Source organism: Lissotriton vulgaris, chromosome 7 (assembly GCF_964263255.1).
Source record: "Lissotriton vulgaris chromosome 7, aLisVul1.2, whole genome shotgun sequence".
In the NCBI taxonomy this organism is placed as follows: domain Eukaryota; kingdom Metazoa; phylum Chordata; class Amphibia; order Caudata; family Salamandridae; genus Lissotriton; species Lissotriton vulgaris.
Genome location: NC_141695.1, coordinates 728,811,077 through 728,827,972, shown reverse-complemented (window position 1 = coordinate 728,827,972; position 16,896 = coordinate 728,811,077). Strand labels below are relative to the sequence as shown.

The 16,896-nt window shown below is 44.6% G+C and overlaps 1 protein-coding gene across 2 annotated transcripts in view; it reads left to right on the top strand.

Moving 5' to 3' along the window:
• Positions 1–16,896, top strand: part of ABCA5 (ATP binding cassette subfamily A member 5) — a 1,411,043-nt gene that overhangs the window by 786,696 nt on the left and 607,451 nt on the right. For both annotated transcript variants that reach the window (XM_086930971.1, XM_086930972.1), the window contains exon 19: positions 2,331–2,532. In XM_086930971.1, the coding sequence (XP_086787097.1) occupies positions 2,331–2,532 (202 nt within the window). The remainder of the gene's footprint in view (positions 1–2,330; positions 2,533–16,896) is intronic.

Genomic DNA, 16,896 nt, shown 5'->3' with positions numbered 1-16,896 from the left:
CCCTTCTTCTAATACAACCTGGATCTGTGGACACAAGCTTCTTTCTCATCAAAAGTTGTGATGTCATTCCACTGCAGTCAAAATATTACCTTCCTGACATTCTTGTCTGGGCCTCACCCCTCCTAAGGAGGAGAGACTCCATTGATTGGATACCAAAAGAGCACTGAGCTTTTACAGTGATTGTACCAACGCTTTGTGGGGGTCACTCGAGCAATCAAAGGCATGGTGATGCAGAAGAGGACCTTCTCCTGTTGGCTCATGCTCTGCATTATGACATGCTGTGTGTTGGCCAGAAAGCAGCCTCCAGAAGGGGTGCGTGCATACTCATAGCTTCTACTACTGCCTTGGTCATCTGCCATGAAGCTATGTCGACATCCCTCCATATGTTCATGAAGCACTACTGTCTGGAAAGCCAGGTTCAGCGACAGGGGCATGTTGCTTGCTCAGTCCTACAGGACTTTTTGGTTTGAGTACGGCCACAGATCTATCTTTGAATAGATCAGAGGTCTTCAATCTCTGGGGCGTGACCCCCAGGGGGGCTTGGAGTCCTGGCAAGGGGGTTGCGCATTCCCCAGCGTCACTTGTCCCTACAATTCAAAATGTGTGCTTTCCTTTTGAAAAAAGTAAGCCCTCCTGGGATGGATACTTTAGATCGTTATTAGCTGCTTCTCTGAATGAAATGCAAAAGTGTAAAGGATGCTTGGGAGCAGTTCTGGCTTTAAATAATCAAATTACTCCAAGTTTTGTGATGATAATTTTTTGTTTTTTTGAGTGGAAGGGCAAAGCATTAATTTTAACTGCAATTAAACAGCCCTTAGTGCCCCTAAAGAGGCGTTGAAGGGACAGCTATGGAAATAAAAGTTTGCATTACATACACTCTGATATTACTAAAATCTACATTTTGGAAGCACCATTTTATCGTAAAACTATTTCCACCTTCTGCAGAATTCTATCTTACACTGTGTAATGTAAGTATAAAATAATGACTTGCATATTCGCAGTGCTTTCTGTCACAGGGTGTGACCTGGTAGCACTAAAAATACACATCAATATTCTCCACTGCATCAATCAAGATTTCATTCTGTGGCTCTCTGGTTACGCGCAGAGCTTTGCAGTGCATTCTCTAATAGAGGTTTTTTTATGAGGTACTACAGTGCATTTTTCATTTACGCTGCCCATTGCTTTTTATGTAGATAACTGATGGTGAAAGACCTCAAAAATGTACTGAGGGCCTCATTTATGAAAATTGTTGCATCGCTGCAACATAACAGCGATGCAACAGAATTTACTGCGCCCTCATTGACTTCTGTTGGGTTCCTATGCAACACCCATGGATTTTGATGCTGCTCCATATTTACAAAATCACGTAAACCTGGGAAGCTTCAAAAACAGATGCCTCCCCAGTAAGGAGGAGAGATGTTTTCATTTCTCCTAGTTTTTTTTTTCCATGTGTGCTGCATTCTGCAGCTCACATAGAAAGATAAAAGCCTCTCTGGATTTTTTTTGTGAAGGAAGGTGCACTTTCCTGTACAAAAACAATCCTGCCTGTGTTGGTGCTAGGCAGCAATTTGTGCACCAACGCAAGGGAAAAGGACAGGAATGCAGCATATTTCATAAATATGCCAATTAGTCTTAAATTAGGCCCTTTGTTTTAAGCTACATCTTTGACTACACCCCCATGCTCACTGACCTTTGGTTTGCTAAACACTGTTTAATATTATTTCCCCACGGTAAAAATGATTTGCTGTAGTGGTCGATAGTTGTTGATGATGAAGAGTACAAGGATATAAAGAAAATTCTCAGAAGGGGGTCCTTATGCCTTAAAAAGTTTGACAAGGGGGTCTTGGCATCAAAAAGTTTGAAGACGTCTGGAATAGATATTGTTTTGGGATATATTCAAAAGATGAGAAATCTGCGGTTAGAAGTCTATCAGAAGAAAGTTGCTTACCTTCAGAAATGCTGTTTCTGGTAGAGACTCTATCTAACAGCAGATTCCTCGCATACTGTTTCATCTTTTCATTTCATTTTTTGGACTCTATCCATTAATAAGATCTCAAGCTAGAAATCTGCACACTGGTCGAATCCAATTTGCTGTTAGGACTCTGCGCCTTGGGGGTGTGAATTGCCTCAAAAGCAGCTGACATAAGTGCACGTCTGCCTAAAGTGCACTAATTCCTTATTATGCCGTAGCACTTAGATAAATGCATTGTTAAATGGATGGCGTTTAGCTGTTATTGTCCTTACATATTCCCGTAAACCTGAAAATAATGATTGATAAGTGTACTGAGCTGCAGTCCCATTCATTATATTTTTGTTCTTGTTTCGAACAGATTACAGTGTTTTTAATCAGCAGCACACAGAGGAAGATATGGACAGGAAGTCACTTGGGGAAATGGAGCAGAGTCTTCTTTTGCTGTCTGAGACCAAGGCCAATACTGTGAGCAGCCCAGCACTCTGGAGACAACAGGCAGCATCTGTAGCCCGTTTTCACTTCCTCAATTTAAAGCGGGAAAGTAAATCTGTTAGAGTTGTGTAAGTACCTGTGTGTTTTTTCACTCATTTGAAGCATTTTATGAAACTGAATACGCCAGAGGATATGTAGAGTCCTTCTACGGACATGATGCTGTAAAGGTTGTAGCACGGACAGGCATTTATGACAAGCGTTGATGTGACTTTGCTGGTGTATTTGGTGTTATAGCATTATGCACAGTGTACCAAATACATTTTAAAGGTGTAATTCAATTTGCTGCTTTGTCAAAAAGAGGAGGGCCAGGAGGATAACAATAGATCACTTTTGATTTATTTATTTCTGTAGTACACATCACAAACTGATTTGTTGCCTGATGCTTTCAAGTCATTGATATTGCTAGCACTTGTTAGATTAGATTAGGCAGTTTGAATGCCGAGTTGTGGGGACAGTCTTGTTATGGGCTGTGATTGAACTTGGAATGGTTAAAACAATCCAACCGTGTTGTTTTGTCTTGTGTCTTTTAGGAGCCCCGCCCCCCAATAGTGTGCATTTGTTAGTTTGCTTGTTGATACCTCGGGCCATGTAATCAATACTAATTTGCAATAGTTAATGCATTTATGTTCATTCTCCAGTATTATAGCTTTTATAAATTCACATGCCTGAATCTTCCCCTTCGTCATGTTGGGAGTCCTTGTATGAGGGGGGAGGATTCAAGCATGCAAATCTTTAAAAGGTGGTAACACTGTAGAACCACAGTGTATAGGTAAGTAACTTATTTTTCATCATGCGACAATCTTTTACATTTTTTGTACATTCGGATAGTATTGTTCTAGCTCACGTATATTTTTATATATTTAAATGGGTGAGCCATAGGAAAAAGCATAGTGGTTTTAGGCGTTAGTATGAATATGTACATGAATAATAACACTATTTCTCCCACCTGATATTATGCGCCACAAGCTTTACTTTTCTCAAAGTAAATGATTTGGATAGTATAAAATAGTCGTTCAAAGCCCCTTCAAAGAGAGAGTGCAAGACTTTGATTCATGCCAAGAGAGCAGACAACATAGCAGTTATTCGTGGAACTGCACCAAGGCCGCTGTTTCATAAAGGTCCTTCCACGGAAAAAATACATGCCTTGTCTCAGAGACGGGTAGCGGATCGGAAAATAGATGAAGTTCAGGTACTGATCTGTGATGACAGTATCTTAATACTGAATTTGCATAAAACAGCAAACATTTGATTCTAAGATTAGGCATGCAGAGATCCATAGAATTTTCAGTTTTCATAATTTTTTAGCATCCATTGTCATTGTTCTGGTATTTGCAAAACTACTCTTGCATTTAATCCGCTCTAAAATTGTCTTAAAGCTGAAAAAATAACATTATGGCTTTCTTGTTTGCGTATTTTATATATAATAAAACAAAATGCTCGACAGTCTCTGGCAGGCTCGTTTATGTGCCTGACCTGAATTTTTCCAGATAGGTTGAGGCAGTTGTGTGGGCCACACGTGTCTGTTTTCCCCATCAAGTTGGTAAAAGGGTATATATCTGAGCTTGCCTCAGGGCTATGGGATATCAGTTGGGGGTAATGATTATGGAAAGTCTAAGATAATGTAACGCGATGAAGCTAAATAGAGTTCTGTAAGGAATCCCAGGATCAAGATGCATAAAAAAATTTAACAATGTAAGAGGTACAAACTAAATTAGTTAGAAAGGCAAAATCGTAGTAAGGCAACTGGTACAAAAAGCGAATCTTGTGACTAAACGTATAAGCTTTAAATGGCAGTGTTCTCCATGTGGTTGACCAGGATCTAGTGCCCTTCTTTCGATAAATATGTTTAATCAAGAATTCCTGTCTAAGTTTTCGAACCTCTAAAATATATCAAAGTCTATTCGTTTTTAAGTTAAACAAACATGTAGAGATGTAAAAGGGTCCACTCCTTGTTTTATTCTAGCCTAGTAGTTCTGAAAGAGAAGAGATTAGGGTGTATCAGGTTGGCTGGCACCCTAGCATACACCATTTCCCACCACCCTAACCCACCATGTTTTATGTACTGCCTTCTGGACTGGACATCTTGGATTTGATGGCACATTGCCAAGGACCCAGATTTAGTTAAAAGTCTTAGGAAGAAGTGACTCATGCTGTTACACCTTTTAATGTGAGACTGTATAGAGGATTGACGCCTTTGTATTGCCTAGGAAAGTGCTTGGCTTCTCTGTGTGATGCTTCTTTGATGGTTGTCTTCATGAAGATGGCTTTGGCTGAGGTGATGACGGGCTTTTATGCGTAGCAGATATTTTTTTTAAAGAGTGAGATTATAAGATACTTTGGTCTTACTCCATTTCTTATCTTCTTTGAAAATGGTGTTTTCAGTGAGTGCTAGGTAGTAGCAGTGTGCTGAATGTTTGAAGCATGCTTATTTCGGCTATGCATTAGTGTCGTTAGAGGGGCTAAAGGTTGACACAAAAAGTATGCGTGTATTAGAGCATTTGGTCTTAGGGGTGAGAAGAGTGTCTCTGGGGCTCGTTTGATTGTGCGCTAAACTAACCGTCCTGGATATCCCCTGCTGGTGAGTTTTCCTACCAGGATAGCTGCTTTACAGAAATAGTCTTTTCTCCACTTATCATTTCTTTGTATCTGGAGAAATTGCTCATAGGGGAACCCATTGTGCAAGCTACATGGATGATAGCTTGAATACAGAAGGAGGGTATTCCTTTCTGTAAATGATACTTACGGAATCTGGCTGATTGACCCTCCGATGGCCCTCTCCCTTTGACTGATACCTTTTGGTCTTTTCCGGGTGCCAAGGTGCCAAGTTCCTTCTCAGCCTTCTTACCCCCCCTCCTCACCTCCCCCTCCCTGCCGGTAAGTCCGCATCTCCATTGATATCTTGTTTAGTCCCCTCATAGGTTGTTTCCTATTAATTTCCCCACTGTTCAGGATCCCTCCATGGGACGTCCGCTACTAACCTCGCTGGGACTCCTGACCAGCCATTTCCTATCTGGATGACCCGATCCGGACTTGCTACCATGCCAGGCAGTTACCCCATGACAATTGACTTGCCTCACAACCCTTTTTTCCCTCCCCTTGTCCCACTTTCTTGATTTCATTTTTCCTGTCCTTTTCCTCCCTACAGCAATCTAAAACAAAATTTATATAATCTCTTCCTAATGAAGACCTGAAATAGTCCAGGTCGAAATGCCGTGAAAAGAGCACAGCGTTCCTACTGCTTCTTTGGTTCATAACATGTTTCAAATTAATTTTGACCTCACTATTCATGTTATGCACCATTTTTAATTGCAAAATTTACTTGTCTTGTGAAAAAATCCACTTGTCCCTTTTGGTGCCAAGCAGTGGGGTAGCACTTTACTGCTGTATTCCCATTATGCTAGAGCTCTCATAGCAGCCCCTCTGTCTAGTCTGTATGTCCAGAGTGGGAATTCCCTGAGTCTTGGAACACCCACTAACTAACATGGGGAAGGATAATCACCAACTCCTCTGCAGTCTCCTCCCACACTAGAAAAGGTTGGATGTTTACTCCTGACAAGGGCAAGTAAAACATTTCCAACGTGGGAAAAAAGAGGCAACAGTGAAACTGCAATCCCACCGCAGATTCTTATCTTCACAAATATTACTTAACAAAACATGTTCCTTATGTAAAGTGTACTTTCACTCTAGGGTCTCTTAGTACTAAAATAGCAGACCATTATTGTTACTGGACTCTGTGGTTCTCATGTCATCAATCTTGTAAGGAAGAGAAGCTATGTCGACCGGCTGGGATTAAACCTAGGACAATGTATATTCTCTCATGTAAAATTATAATCGATAAATGTTTGCTTGGAGTACAAAGTTTCCAGGCATACTTGGGTACCTTTTTGGGAATTTCTTGAAAGTCGTAAATCTGCATGAATGCAAGGACAAATATCTGTGCATGATCTTTTGTGTCTTTCTTTAAAAATTGGGCCCCTTTGTTTTCATGTTGCCCTTAACAGTATTTGTCCCTGATTTGGTTTGTAAATATTGGCACTCAACTTCCACTAAAGTTGCACAACAGTTTTGCAAAACTCCTTTTCAAGTTGGATTTTTTGTGTACTTTTTCATTTTGATTACTGTAATCCTACTGCATGTAATTAGCAAGCATTCTGGGAACATTATAAGTAGCCTAAACATTTTGTTTTGCCAACATGCAGTCATGTTTAGGTCTCGCCTTGCTATCGCGTAAGCAATGCTATGCGAGATATTGAGTAAGGGGCATTTGAAAGTGCTCCCAAAGGCTGCAGGCGGATCGGGTACAGTGCATGTGTGCCGGGTGCTCGCACCATTTGTCAGCCTGCGTGATCACTTTCACGGCCGCTTTGATGTTCTCAGTGATCCGCGCGGCCACTGAGAACATCAAAGCGGCCGCGAAAGTGCTCACACACACCCTGTACTGCTTCCTTCCCAAGTGTTGCTTCCCACTACTCGCTGAAAAAAAAATTACAAAAAAAAACTGTTGCGTTGATGTTCTAATTCTCACATGCAACTGCCACAAATCCAAACTATTGACCTAACATCTTGACCCCATCACTGCTTAGGTGTCCACCTCCCTCAGGAAGAATCACTGCCACTTTATTTCCCCCTCACCTCTGCCTCATCTCTCCTGCAAATTCCCTCAGCGCTTCCTCGCCCTCTTGTTGCAGCACGCTCTGGCGCATCTCTGTCTTTCTCTGTCTTTCTCTCACCTCTAATTACATTTTCTGCCATTTCCAAAATCGCTCTGCGTCATTTTACTTGGCCTGTCAACCCTTCTTGTTCGTGTTTCCATTTCCACATGACAGCGCCTCTCTTATCCCTCCCCCTACATCTTGTGTGTCGATGTATCCCCCCTTTCCATGGCTCTGCACCTCTGTGATCTCCTTCCCGGCTCCTCTCCCCTGCTCTCCACACATTTCCCTCTGATGCTCACACTGGCACTCGCCCCCATCACTTCCCAGTGTGACTGGCAGGGCAGAGAATCCACCCTGTAAAAGATGCACAGCTGTTTTATTCCCGGAACAAACCCCTCGCTTGAAAACAGCTGTTCCTGCCCGTCAAAAAGAGGGGTCAACCTCTGCCATTTACAGCAAACATCTGTAGCACATAGTGGACCGGTAACAGAACCGTGCAGAGCGTGGACTGAACACACAATGCGCCTAGAGGCGTTTTGGTACCCACCATCTGCGCTATATACCCACAAATTAATGTATCCATCTAACTTGTCAACTGAAAATATTTCTGGAATATATTTGCTTCTTATAATAACAGATGCATACGTGATTTGGTTGGAGAGGTCTCGCCTTTCTTTCTCTCCAGCATTACTTCATTCACGAATTCAAATAAGTTACATCTGTTTATAGAGTGTCCTGTGACTCGTTGTTTGTCTTGTCCAACTCTCCTCGTGTGACTGCCGCTTTGAGTCTCTCCAGGTAGCGAAAGTACCACTCCTCGCCCAACCTTAAGACTCTTCCATGCTGCTGGCGTGCCTGTGTGTTCCTCTGCACCTCTCACTGCTGACGGCAATCCTTGCTGCTCCACCCTTGACTGCTTGCACTGTACAATGTGCTGAGGAGGTGCTCCCCCCCCCCGCACACCCATGTGCCCCACTTCAATTCTGACACCTTTGAACTGTCCTTGGTTTTCAGCAAACTGCACTTTGAATTCTGGGCCTTGTAGTTTTTCTCACTGAGCGTATACGCTTACATCTTCCTGTAGAGAGGAGTTTGCTGTTTTAGGGAACGTTCATCTGTAACCCTAACCACCTGTAGGCACGCCACATTTGATGCACAGAGTGGAATGGAGGCGCAGCAGAGATTTCATGATTTGCTGACGATCACACGGATTGGACGAGTGTAGAAGCCGAGACCTATGTTTGCAATAGACTGACCTGACAACGCGATTTCTCTTTTCAACCTGGGCCTCCCCACAACCAGGCGCGTCCTTGTGAAAGAAAGCAGGAGAGACAAGTACCTTTCTTTTAGAGCGGTACCCCTCTTAAACAAGCATTGGCATAGCCAATAGGTCTTGCATTTACGCGAGTTTGAGCTATTGGCATTGTAAATGACAATGGCTTTTAGTTTTGTTTTTGTATTTATGTTTTAATAATAAAAAAAAATAAAAGGCAGTTATTTGCAATGTCAATAGCTCAAACTCACATAATTGCGAGACCTATTGCATTGCTTGTTTTAAACTGGAACGAGGTAGCAATGCAAGCTGAGCTCACTGCTCCTTAGAGTGCTAGCTCTACTAAAAAGGCTTACATACAAATTTAAATCACATACATGTAAAAATACATATCTTGCCTTAGTGGAAGACAGTCGTTTCACAAAGGTGTACTGTAAACTGACAGCCAAAGAGCTTGGGCCTGGACTTACTTGGCCTGAGAACAAAGTAAATATGAAAACCTGTTGCCCTTGACCCCAAACAATTTTTTCTGGGTGTCGGGCGGTAGGAGTTCCATACCTCTGCTCAGAGACAAGAGGCAGAATATAGCTCTTCCAGTCCATTTGCCACTTCTGTTTACTTCAGTAGAAAATAAGCAGCGTCGCCTTGTGGTGCCTCGGCTCCACACAAGTCTCTCAGTTGTGCTAATGCTACTCAAAAATGAACTAAAAGGCAATTTGCGACAGTGAAGAGAAACTCGCAGTTGCAAACTTTGCAAGAAGTCGAAGTAGTCTTCTCTAGGGTACTGTTTCGCTCCTGAGGCTGCTCCAATGACCGATCATCATTGTGGTTGCGCGGATCAGATAAATCAGAGAAAGAAAAGAAAAACTAGAATTCTGAACAAGGGTCTCCGTCGCCCTCCCCTCCTGTCACTCTGTCGCTTGTATTCGCACAATGCCCCAGGCACCTCGAAGTTGCTCAGTCCTTCTACTTCTGCAGAACCGATCTAAACTCTGTTCCTGATATACCATGGTATCCCTGGGCCATCGACAGTACCATAACAACTACAAGAGCTGAAGCAGGCCCTTAATACCAATTTTGGTGTCAAGTGAAATCCCTATGGAATATGCTTGGGCCCTAAGGATCTGAGAGGGTCCCCAGTATGTCTACTGCCAGCGAAACCATCCCTGATGCCGACTGTGCCCCTGTGCTCGAGGCCAAACCCTCACTTGAGCGCAACTCAACCGACTCCAACTCCAGTGCAATTCCCAAAGCTATCCTCTGCTTTACCTTCAACGACTGACACGGTGCATCAACAGACATCCTTATCGCATTCCTCAACTCTGGAAATGACCCAGACCTCAACATAATGCCCTCTCAGAACCTGATACCTATGCCCCACAGTATGATGATAGGGCAATGATGGTGCTGACCAATATGACAATGGCAATCTTTTTTACAGCCTCCAGCATGCCAACGGTCTGGACACTTAACCAGGCATTCGGCTTTCTCCCCCAAATTCGTCAATGGATACAAAATAGTCCGCCTCTTTTGCTACGGTAATAAAAAAGGTCGCTGAGGTTCTTGACTTTAGTCTATCCTCCCTAGAAGTCAAGACAAATGTTCTCATTGAGGTCCTCAACCTTGGAAAAACCAGCCAGAAACCTCAACTTCCATTTAATGAGGCTCTAACTGATGTTCTACTGGGCCCCTCGGCAAAACTAGTGAACTTGCCCTCCAGTAAATAGACAGGTGTCAAAGCGACACTGGCCTGCTCCCGAGAGCCAGACTTCCTGGTGCAACACCCCACTCAAGATAGCCTAGTGGTTCAAGAATCTACTAGCAGATTGAACCCAAACACTTTCTCTATCACCCCTTCCTATAGAGTATTTAAGAGGATGGAGACATTTGAGAAAGAAATCTTCTCTTTCACCTATCTTGCCCTAAGGTCTGTAAACACATGATGACTCCTAGGCAGGTATTCACATGCTCTGTCGGACAGAGTACATCTTTCCAGATGCCCCAAATGACAGCCTGCTGAAATTAGAGTTGCTTATCTTAGATGATCAGGATACAGCAAAATACTCAATTCGCACTGGTCTGGATAATTTTGACTTTCAGTAGGGCACGAAGCACCTGCGTGGATTTTCTCCACAGGCCTTTCATCCAATGTGCAACAGTCACTTATTGACATGCCTTTCGATGTCTCTAGGCTGTTCGGAGCAAGGCAGAGTCAGGCCATGAAAGATTTAAAGAGAGCAAGGCCACCATCTGCTCTCTGGGCTTTGGTAGGGGCTACCAGCAGAGGCAACAACCATACCTGCCTCAGCAGCAAAAGGTCTCCCACTCTTTTCAAGCCAGAGGCAAGGGAGCTGGCTGACAGTGCCCAGCTCACCAGGGGCAAATATCTACTACCTGAGCTCGAGCCCCTGACCTGCAGTAGCTGCACAGTTTCTCTTATTTGACCATGGAGTTGTATCACCTTTCACCTCCCCAGCTGGAGGAGCATCACTTCTGATGAATGGGTGCTCCAGACTGTAGAACATGGATACCCCCTTCCCTTTCTGTTTTACGACCCCCAAAAATGCCACCGAAACCACAACATCTCTCGGAGGACCACTTGTCTATATTCAGCTCTCTTGGACAAGGAAAGACAGGGCGCTGGCATCAGAGATCTGGATTTGGTGTTACTCCTCTTATTTTCTGCTGCCAAAAATGGGCAAGCACCTTCATCCCATTCCGCTCTCTGAACTTCTTCCTATGTAATGACTAGTTCAAAATGCTCACCCCTGCTCAAGGTCTCGCCCCAATTCCAAGAGACTGAATGGTGGTTTGGGACCTACAGATCGCCTATTTTCATACCCCCGTACTGAAGTCCCACACATGCTACCTGCAGTTTCAGGTAGACCATGAGCACTTTTAGTTATTTGTGCTCTGTTTCGGCCCGACCAGTGTTCTTCGGGTGTTCCCAAAACTAATGGTGGTGGTTGCAGTCCATCAGCGGAGTTTGAGAATGCAAATCCTTCCATAACTCAAAGAATATCTACTAAACGCTGGCTTGCCTCAAGCAGTCGTGAGACACTCCAGACCAAGTCCAACTTTTTAGCACAGTGGGCTTTTCCGTCAGCGTGCCAAAGTCACACCTGACTCCTTCACAGTGGCTACCCTGAATCGGATCCGTTATGGAGAGTCTGCTTCCGAGCCTTCCTTCCACCTCAACGAGTCCAGGACATTCGGGCTATGATCCCGTTGTTTCAACACTTAGTCTGATTCTCAGTGAGAGATGCTCTGGTGCTTCTGGGCTTCTTGGCCTCCTACATCCTGCTTGTAGACCACTCCAGGTGGCACATGCAGGACCTGAATTGGGATCTGAAGACTCAGCACAAGGGGGCCATTTAGAGTCCATCCAAGTGTCCAAGGAGACTGCAGCAGGCCTGCAGTGGTGGCTGCTCGACCGCAGTTCGATCGGTGGCTGACACCTCTCTCCCTATCTATGTAGAGCTAATGGTCGTGACTGATGCATCATTGCTGGTTGGGAAGGTCATCTGGGAGAAGTGGGGAACTCTGGTGTCCGGCGGAAATTTGCCTCCACATCACCTGGCTGCATGTGCAGTCCATTTGAAACCAATGCGTAGTTGTCCCTTTAGTCTGCTAACCTTCAAGATGACATTTCTCATCACCATAATTTTGGCTAGGCGAGTGAGTGAACTCCAGGCATTGTTTGTGATACCTCCATACACTTCGTTTTTCCCGGATAAATTGATCCTCTGGTTAAAAGCAGCATTCATTCCTGGCCAAGGTAGTGACATCCTTTCATGCAAGACAATCATGACCGTGCCAAATTACTATGCACTGCCTTACCCCTTCAAGGAGACAAAACGTATTCACCACCTAGACCAGAAGAGGGTGCTTAGCTTCTAGTTTTATCGGACCAAAAAAGACTGACAAGATGACCAACTTTTTGGTGGTTTCTCGTCAGCTAAAAAGGCGAGGTTGTGCAAAAGAGAACCATATCTTAATCAATTGTGTTATGCATCAAGATCTGCTATGGAGTGGCGAGAAATCAACTGCCCGAAGGTTTGTGCGCTCATTTCACCAGACCAAAGGCTGCTACCACTGCACTGACACTTGGTGTACCAACTATAGACATTTGCAAGGCTGCTAGTTGGCATTCCTCCACAAAGCGTTACTGAATGGATTACCTGGTCCAACGGGACAGGCATTTTGCCTGAACTCTCCTACAGGATTTCTTGGTCTGACCTATTCCACAAACTCACCACCTGGGGAGGTAAGTTTTTGGTATCTATTAACAAGGTATGGAACCTGCATTCTATTAGAAGAAAAAGTTACTTGCCTCCTTTCTGGTGGAGACTCTATTTAACCTCAGATTCCTTACCACCCCACCATCCTCCCAGTTCTGTGGAATGGACTCATAGTGTCCATTAATAAGATTCCAATAAAAAAAAAATATCAACACTGTCATTCTGATTTCTATGGACTCCATGTTCAACAGCAAGGACAGAGATACAAACAAACTGACATTAGCGCTCGTAGGTGGTGCGGAGATAGTGACCCCCATGTCACATCAGGGGCGGGACTGAACTGACGTGGAGCCGCACAACTCCACCTGCTGACACAAGAGGGAATTGCTACAAAAGGTGAGTAATTTGCTGTTAGTCCCAACCGGAAATGGCATTACTGAAGGTAAATAAATTGTACTTTTTCAGTTGTCTTATTATGGCAAGTCAGTGCATGTATACATTGTAAGTGTTTATAAAATGGTATATTTTTGTAACTCAAAATCTTGGGCCACTTTAGCAAAGACATTTATGGGGTGACCTCCCCAATATACATGGACGTCAATTAGGGGTCTTCAGGGGTCGCAGCCGTGACTCCTATCAGGTTGCCTGTAACCCCTAGCAAGTTGCCTGTAACCCTGGTCAGTAAAATGAAAAACAATTTTATTTGACTTACTTGTTACCTTGGTCAAACTGCAATTTAGATAAAGACAATATCATTATATGGTGTATTTTTATTCACTTTAGGGCTGTGAAAGGTGAATTTGAAACCAACAATTTTGCACTTTACTAATGTGGTGAGTCTGGTTTCATTTCCCGAAGTTGTTTGCAGGGGCCTGCACTGCCGTAAGCCAGGGGCCTTACAACCTTGATTCTGGAATTAGCGCTAATGACGCCTCACCCACTTGAGTGAACACACACACACACAAGCATTGACTATAAACTTGCTACCCTTCTGACTTGATGAAGGAATTTAGCGCTCTTTTGCAAATTGCGACAAGTGTAATTTAGGAGGTATTTGACCTTGGATGTGCAAGATATTTTGTTTTATATCGTTTCTAAAACTTTGAAATGCTGTGATCAAACAAAACAAGCATCTGCCGAAAATCAGCTACTAAGGAAAGTAAGTATTCTCTAAACTCTGGCTTCAATATCCAATTCTGCTGCATGCTTTATTTACTGATCTGGAAAAGCCTTTAACCAGTTGTAGAACTAAAGGCACAGGGCTTCAAGATAGAGGAGAAGGATTCACAGCAGGGTATACAACAGTTGATTCATCCTTTGAATCCTGTTTTGGTAGTGCTAAAACTAGTCCTATCTGATAGAGACATCTAGCCACAAAATCCTTAATTGTGATTTCTCCCCAGGCGTCAGACTGAATTCGGACAAATGTTTCTCAACAGTACCTTTGCATGCCAGGGAGCGGTGCTGCATGGCTCCGTATTCTGTTGGCTCAGATTATGACGTCAGTGGAGCCATACAATTTCCCTCCGGTGCGCTGATGTGAGTTTCTTCTTTTTCCGCGCTGGACGCGGATCCAAACTAGCGTATCTGAAGTAGCGTATTTCTCATCTGAAACAGAGTGCTAAATTGCAATTCTCTGTGGGTTTAAGTCCTATGGATCCTGTGCTCACCAGATGTCTGCTACGGACCCACATTCTCTATGTATGTGGTGCTTGGGGGAAACATCCGTTACAACGCGGATGTTTCAACGCGGTGCTGTTACGACGCGTCCGTAACAACGCAAGTCGTTACCACGACTTGCGCTGGAGGGCGCTAGAAGATTAAAAATAGTAAATTTACTATTCCAACACCTTCCCTAGTGTCCACGGGGACTGGTGTTAGAATAGTAAATTATACTATTCGATAACCGCGCCCCCAACGCAAGTCGTGGTAACGACTTGCGTTGTAAGGGACACGTTGTAACAGCACGCGTTGTGGCGGTACGCGTTGTACCGTCACCCATCCGGTGCTTGGGCGAGCATCACAACGCCAACAAGTTTGACACCTGCCAGCAGTTGAAGCCGAAGTTGCTGCAGGAGCAGCACATGAAACTTTTGACGGTGCGGTTGTTGTGGGCCTCCAGCTCCTCGCGGTGTCAGTTATCCTCCCGGTCCAGGGGTCATTCCTGTGAGTACCGCTTTTCACCCTGTGGGCAACTGCAGTGGTCCCAGTCTCCGGCTACATCAGACGGTAAGCAGCGCTGCAAGTGATTGAAGTCTCGGCGCTCTCTGTCTCCTTTGACTCATGATGTAGATTCCAAAAATTCTTCTACCTCTGCTCTGGTGTCGCTCCTGCACCTCCCAGCTTTCCCTGGTGCTGGGCGACCTGGAACCAGATGTAGGAGAATTACAAGGTTCTCCATCTGGGCTTGAGACCCTCACCTCCCTCTAGAGTGCCTGCAGGCCCCAAGCAGGTTGTAGGGGCAGTAACTGTGTCCTCGCCGGCAGGTTCCATGTCGGTGGCAGTTCCGGTTTCAGACACAGAGGCATCGTATTACGGTCCTTCGAGGCTCCCACTAGTGATATTGGTTTACTCTGACGCGAAATTGGTCAACCTGCCATTGGCTATTTGTATGGCACTGGAGGACTCCGAGCCGGAGTCAGTGCGCAACACTACTGTGCATTCCGTAGGGTAGGCTTCACCTCATCTCCTTGCATCTGAGCCGACGTTGACTCACGCCTTTCCTCCTTTCAATGCGGACGTTGATACGGTGCAGTGCCGGCACTGTTCGACCTCGTTTATAGAGCCATTTTTGGCCCCAATGGTTTCTGTGGATGTTTCACAGGACCAGTTGGGGGAAGGACGTCGGGGACTAGCCCTCTTGGAGAAGCCAATGCTTGTGGCTCCACTGTGTTGGACAGCTGTATTGCCGAGCTGGTTGAAGCGAGCAGACTAGATTTATCCCCTGCTTCCTCTCTTATATTGCCTCCTGGCCTCTCCTCAGAAGCCAGTTCTTCTTTGGCAGAAGTTTTAAAATGAATGTTGGATGTCTTACATCTAACTCTGCCTATGGTGGAGAAGGATACAGACCCTCTGATTGAGGACCTACATCCTGGCTAGTTGGGGGTTGAAACAGTACTCCCCTTTTGCAAGGCACTTTCTGATATTTAATAGGGGCATCGGCACAACTTGAGTCAGGTGTACCAGTGGACCGTCCTATTACCCACAAATACTGCCCCATCCCAGGGCACCCCGCTTGCTTTATTTGACAGCCAACCCACCCCAGCTTCGGGGGCCAGGCCATTACAGCATCTCCTGAGATGAAGAACCTTCCCCATTGCCTTCTAGACAAGAAGTCCCTTGAAGCAGGATTCCAGCGGAAAATTTGCTTTTTCCTCCTCTAGTGTGATGTTACGCTCTACCAACACGATTTGCATCCTCAGACGCTTTCTCTATGCCTTGTTGGACTCCTTGCAAGGAGAACAGGAGTGTGACCCAAAAACCAATCGGGATTAGGGTACTAGGTATAAAGATAAAACGATATCCCAAAAGGTATAAGTGTAAGGACAAATTATATTGTATGCAACAAGCATTACATAAATCAGAAAAAAGAGCCACCTATTCAAATAATTTTGGAAAAGTAAATTTTTTAAGTAGTTTTGATATTCAAGTAAAGAATGCAATTTTCAATTACACATAGTTATACACAGCACATCATCAAATATTTAGGGTGACAACCCGAAGAGAACTTGGTACACAGTATATACAAGTGAGGTGTGGCAACTCTTTCCCAGAGGTCAACAATGGCGAGTTAAACCAGTTGATTTTAGATGGTCGCCAGGCGGTCAAACTGCTCATCAGGTGTATCAGAATGAACTCCACCGGTTCCATTGGTCGAGCCATGGCATCTGCTGTGGCATTGCGCCGGCACACCTGGCTTTAGGCGTCTGGATTTTCAGAATCTGTCCAGACAGCCTTGCTTGACATACCATTTGATGGGGTTAATTTTTTGGGAGCCCAAGCAGATGTGGCCTTAAGCAGTTTCCGGGCTAGTAGGGGAGGGCCAGACCCTTAGCTTGCCTTCCACTCCCTTTTTCCTTTGTTATTGCAACTCTGTTATGTGAATATGGTGGCTCAGTCACCGGATCAATGTTTCTGGTCTTCTTGGGCTTCTGGCTAGCCGCCTGTTGTGAGACCCTGCATGGGGTCTTCCCCTACTGGCCGATGGGGTTCATTGGATTCGTCTGTTGTGTGAATCCCTTATCACGCAAGTTTCTTTATCCT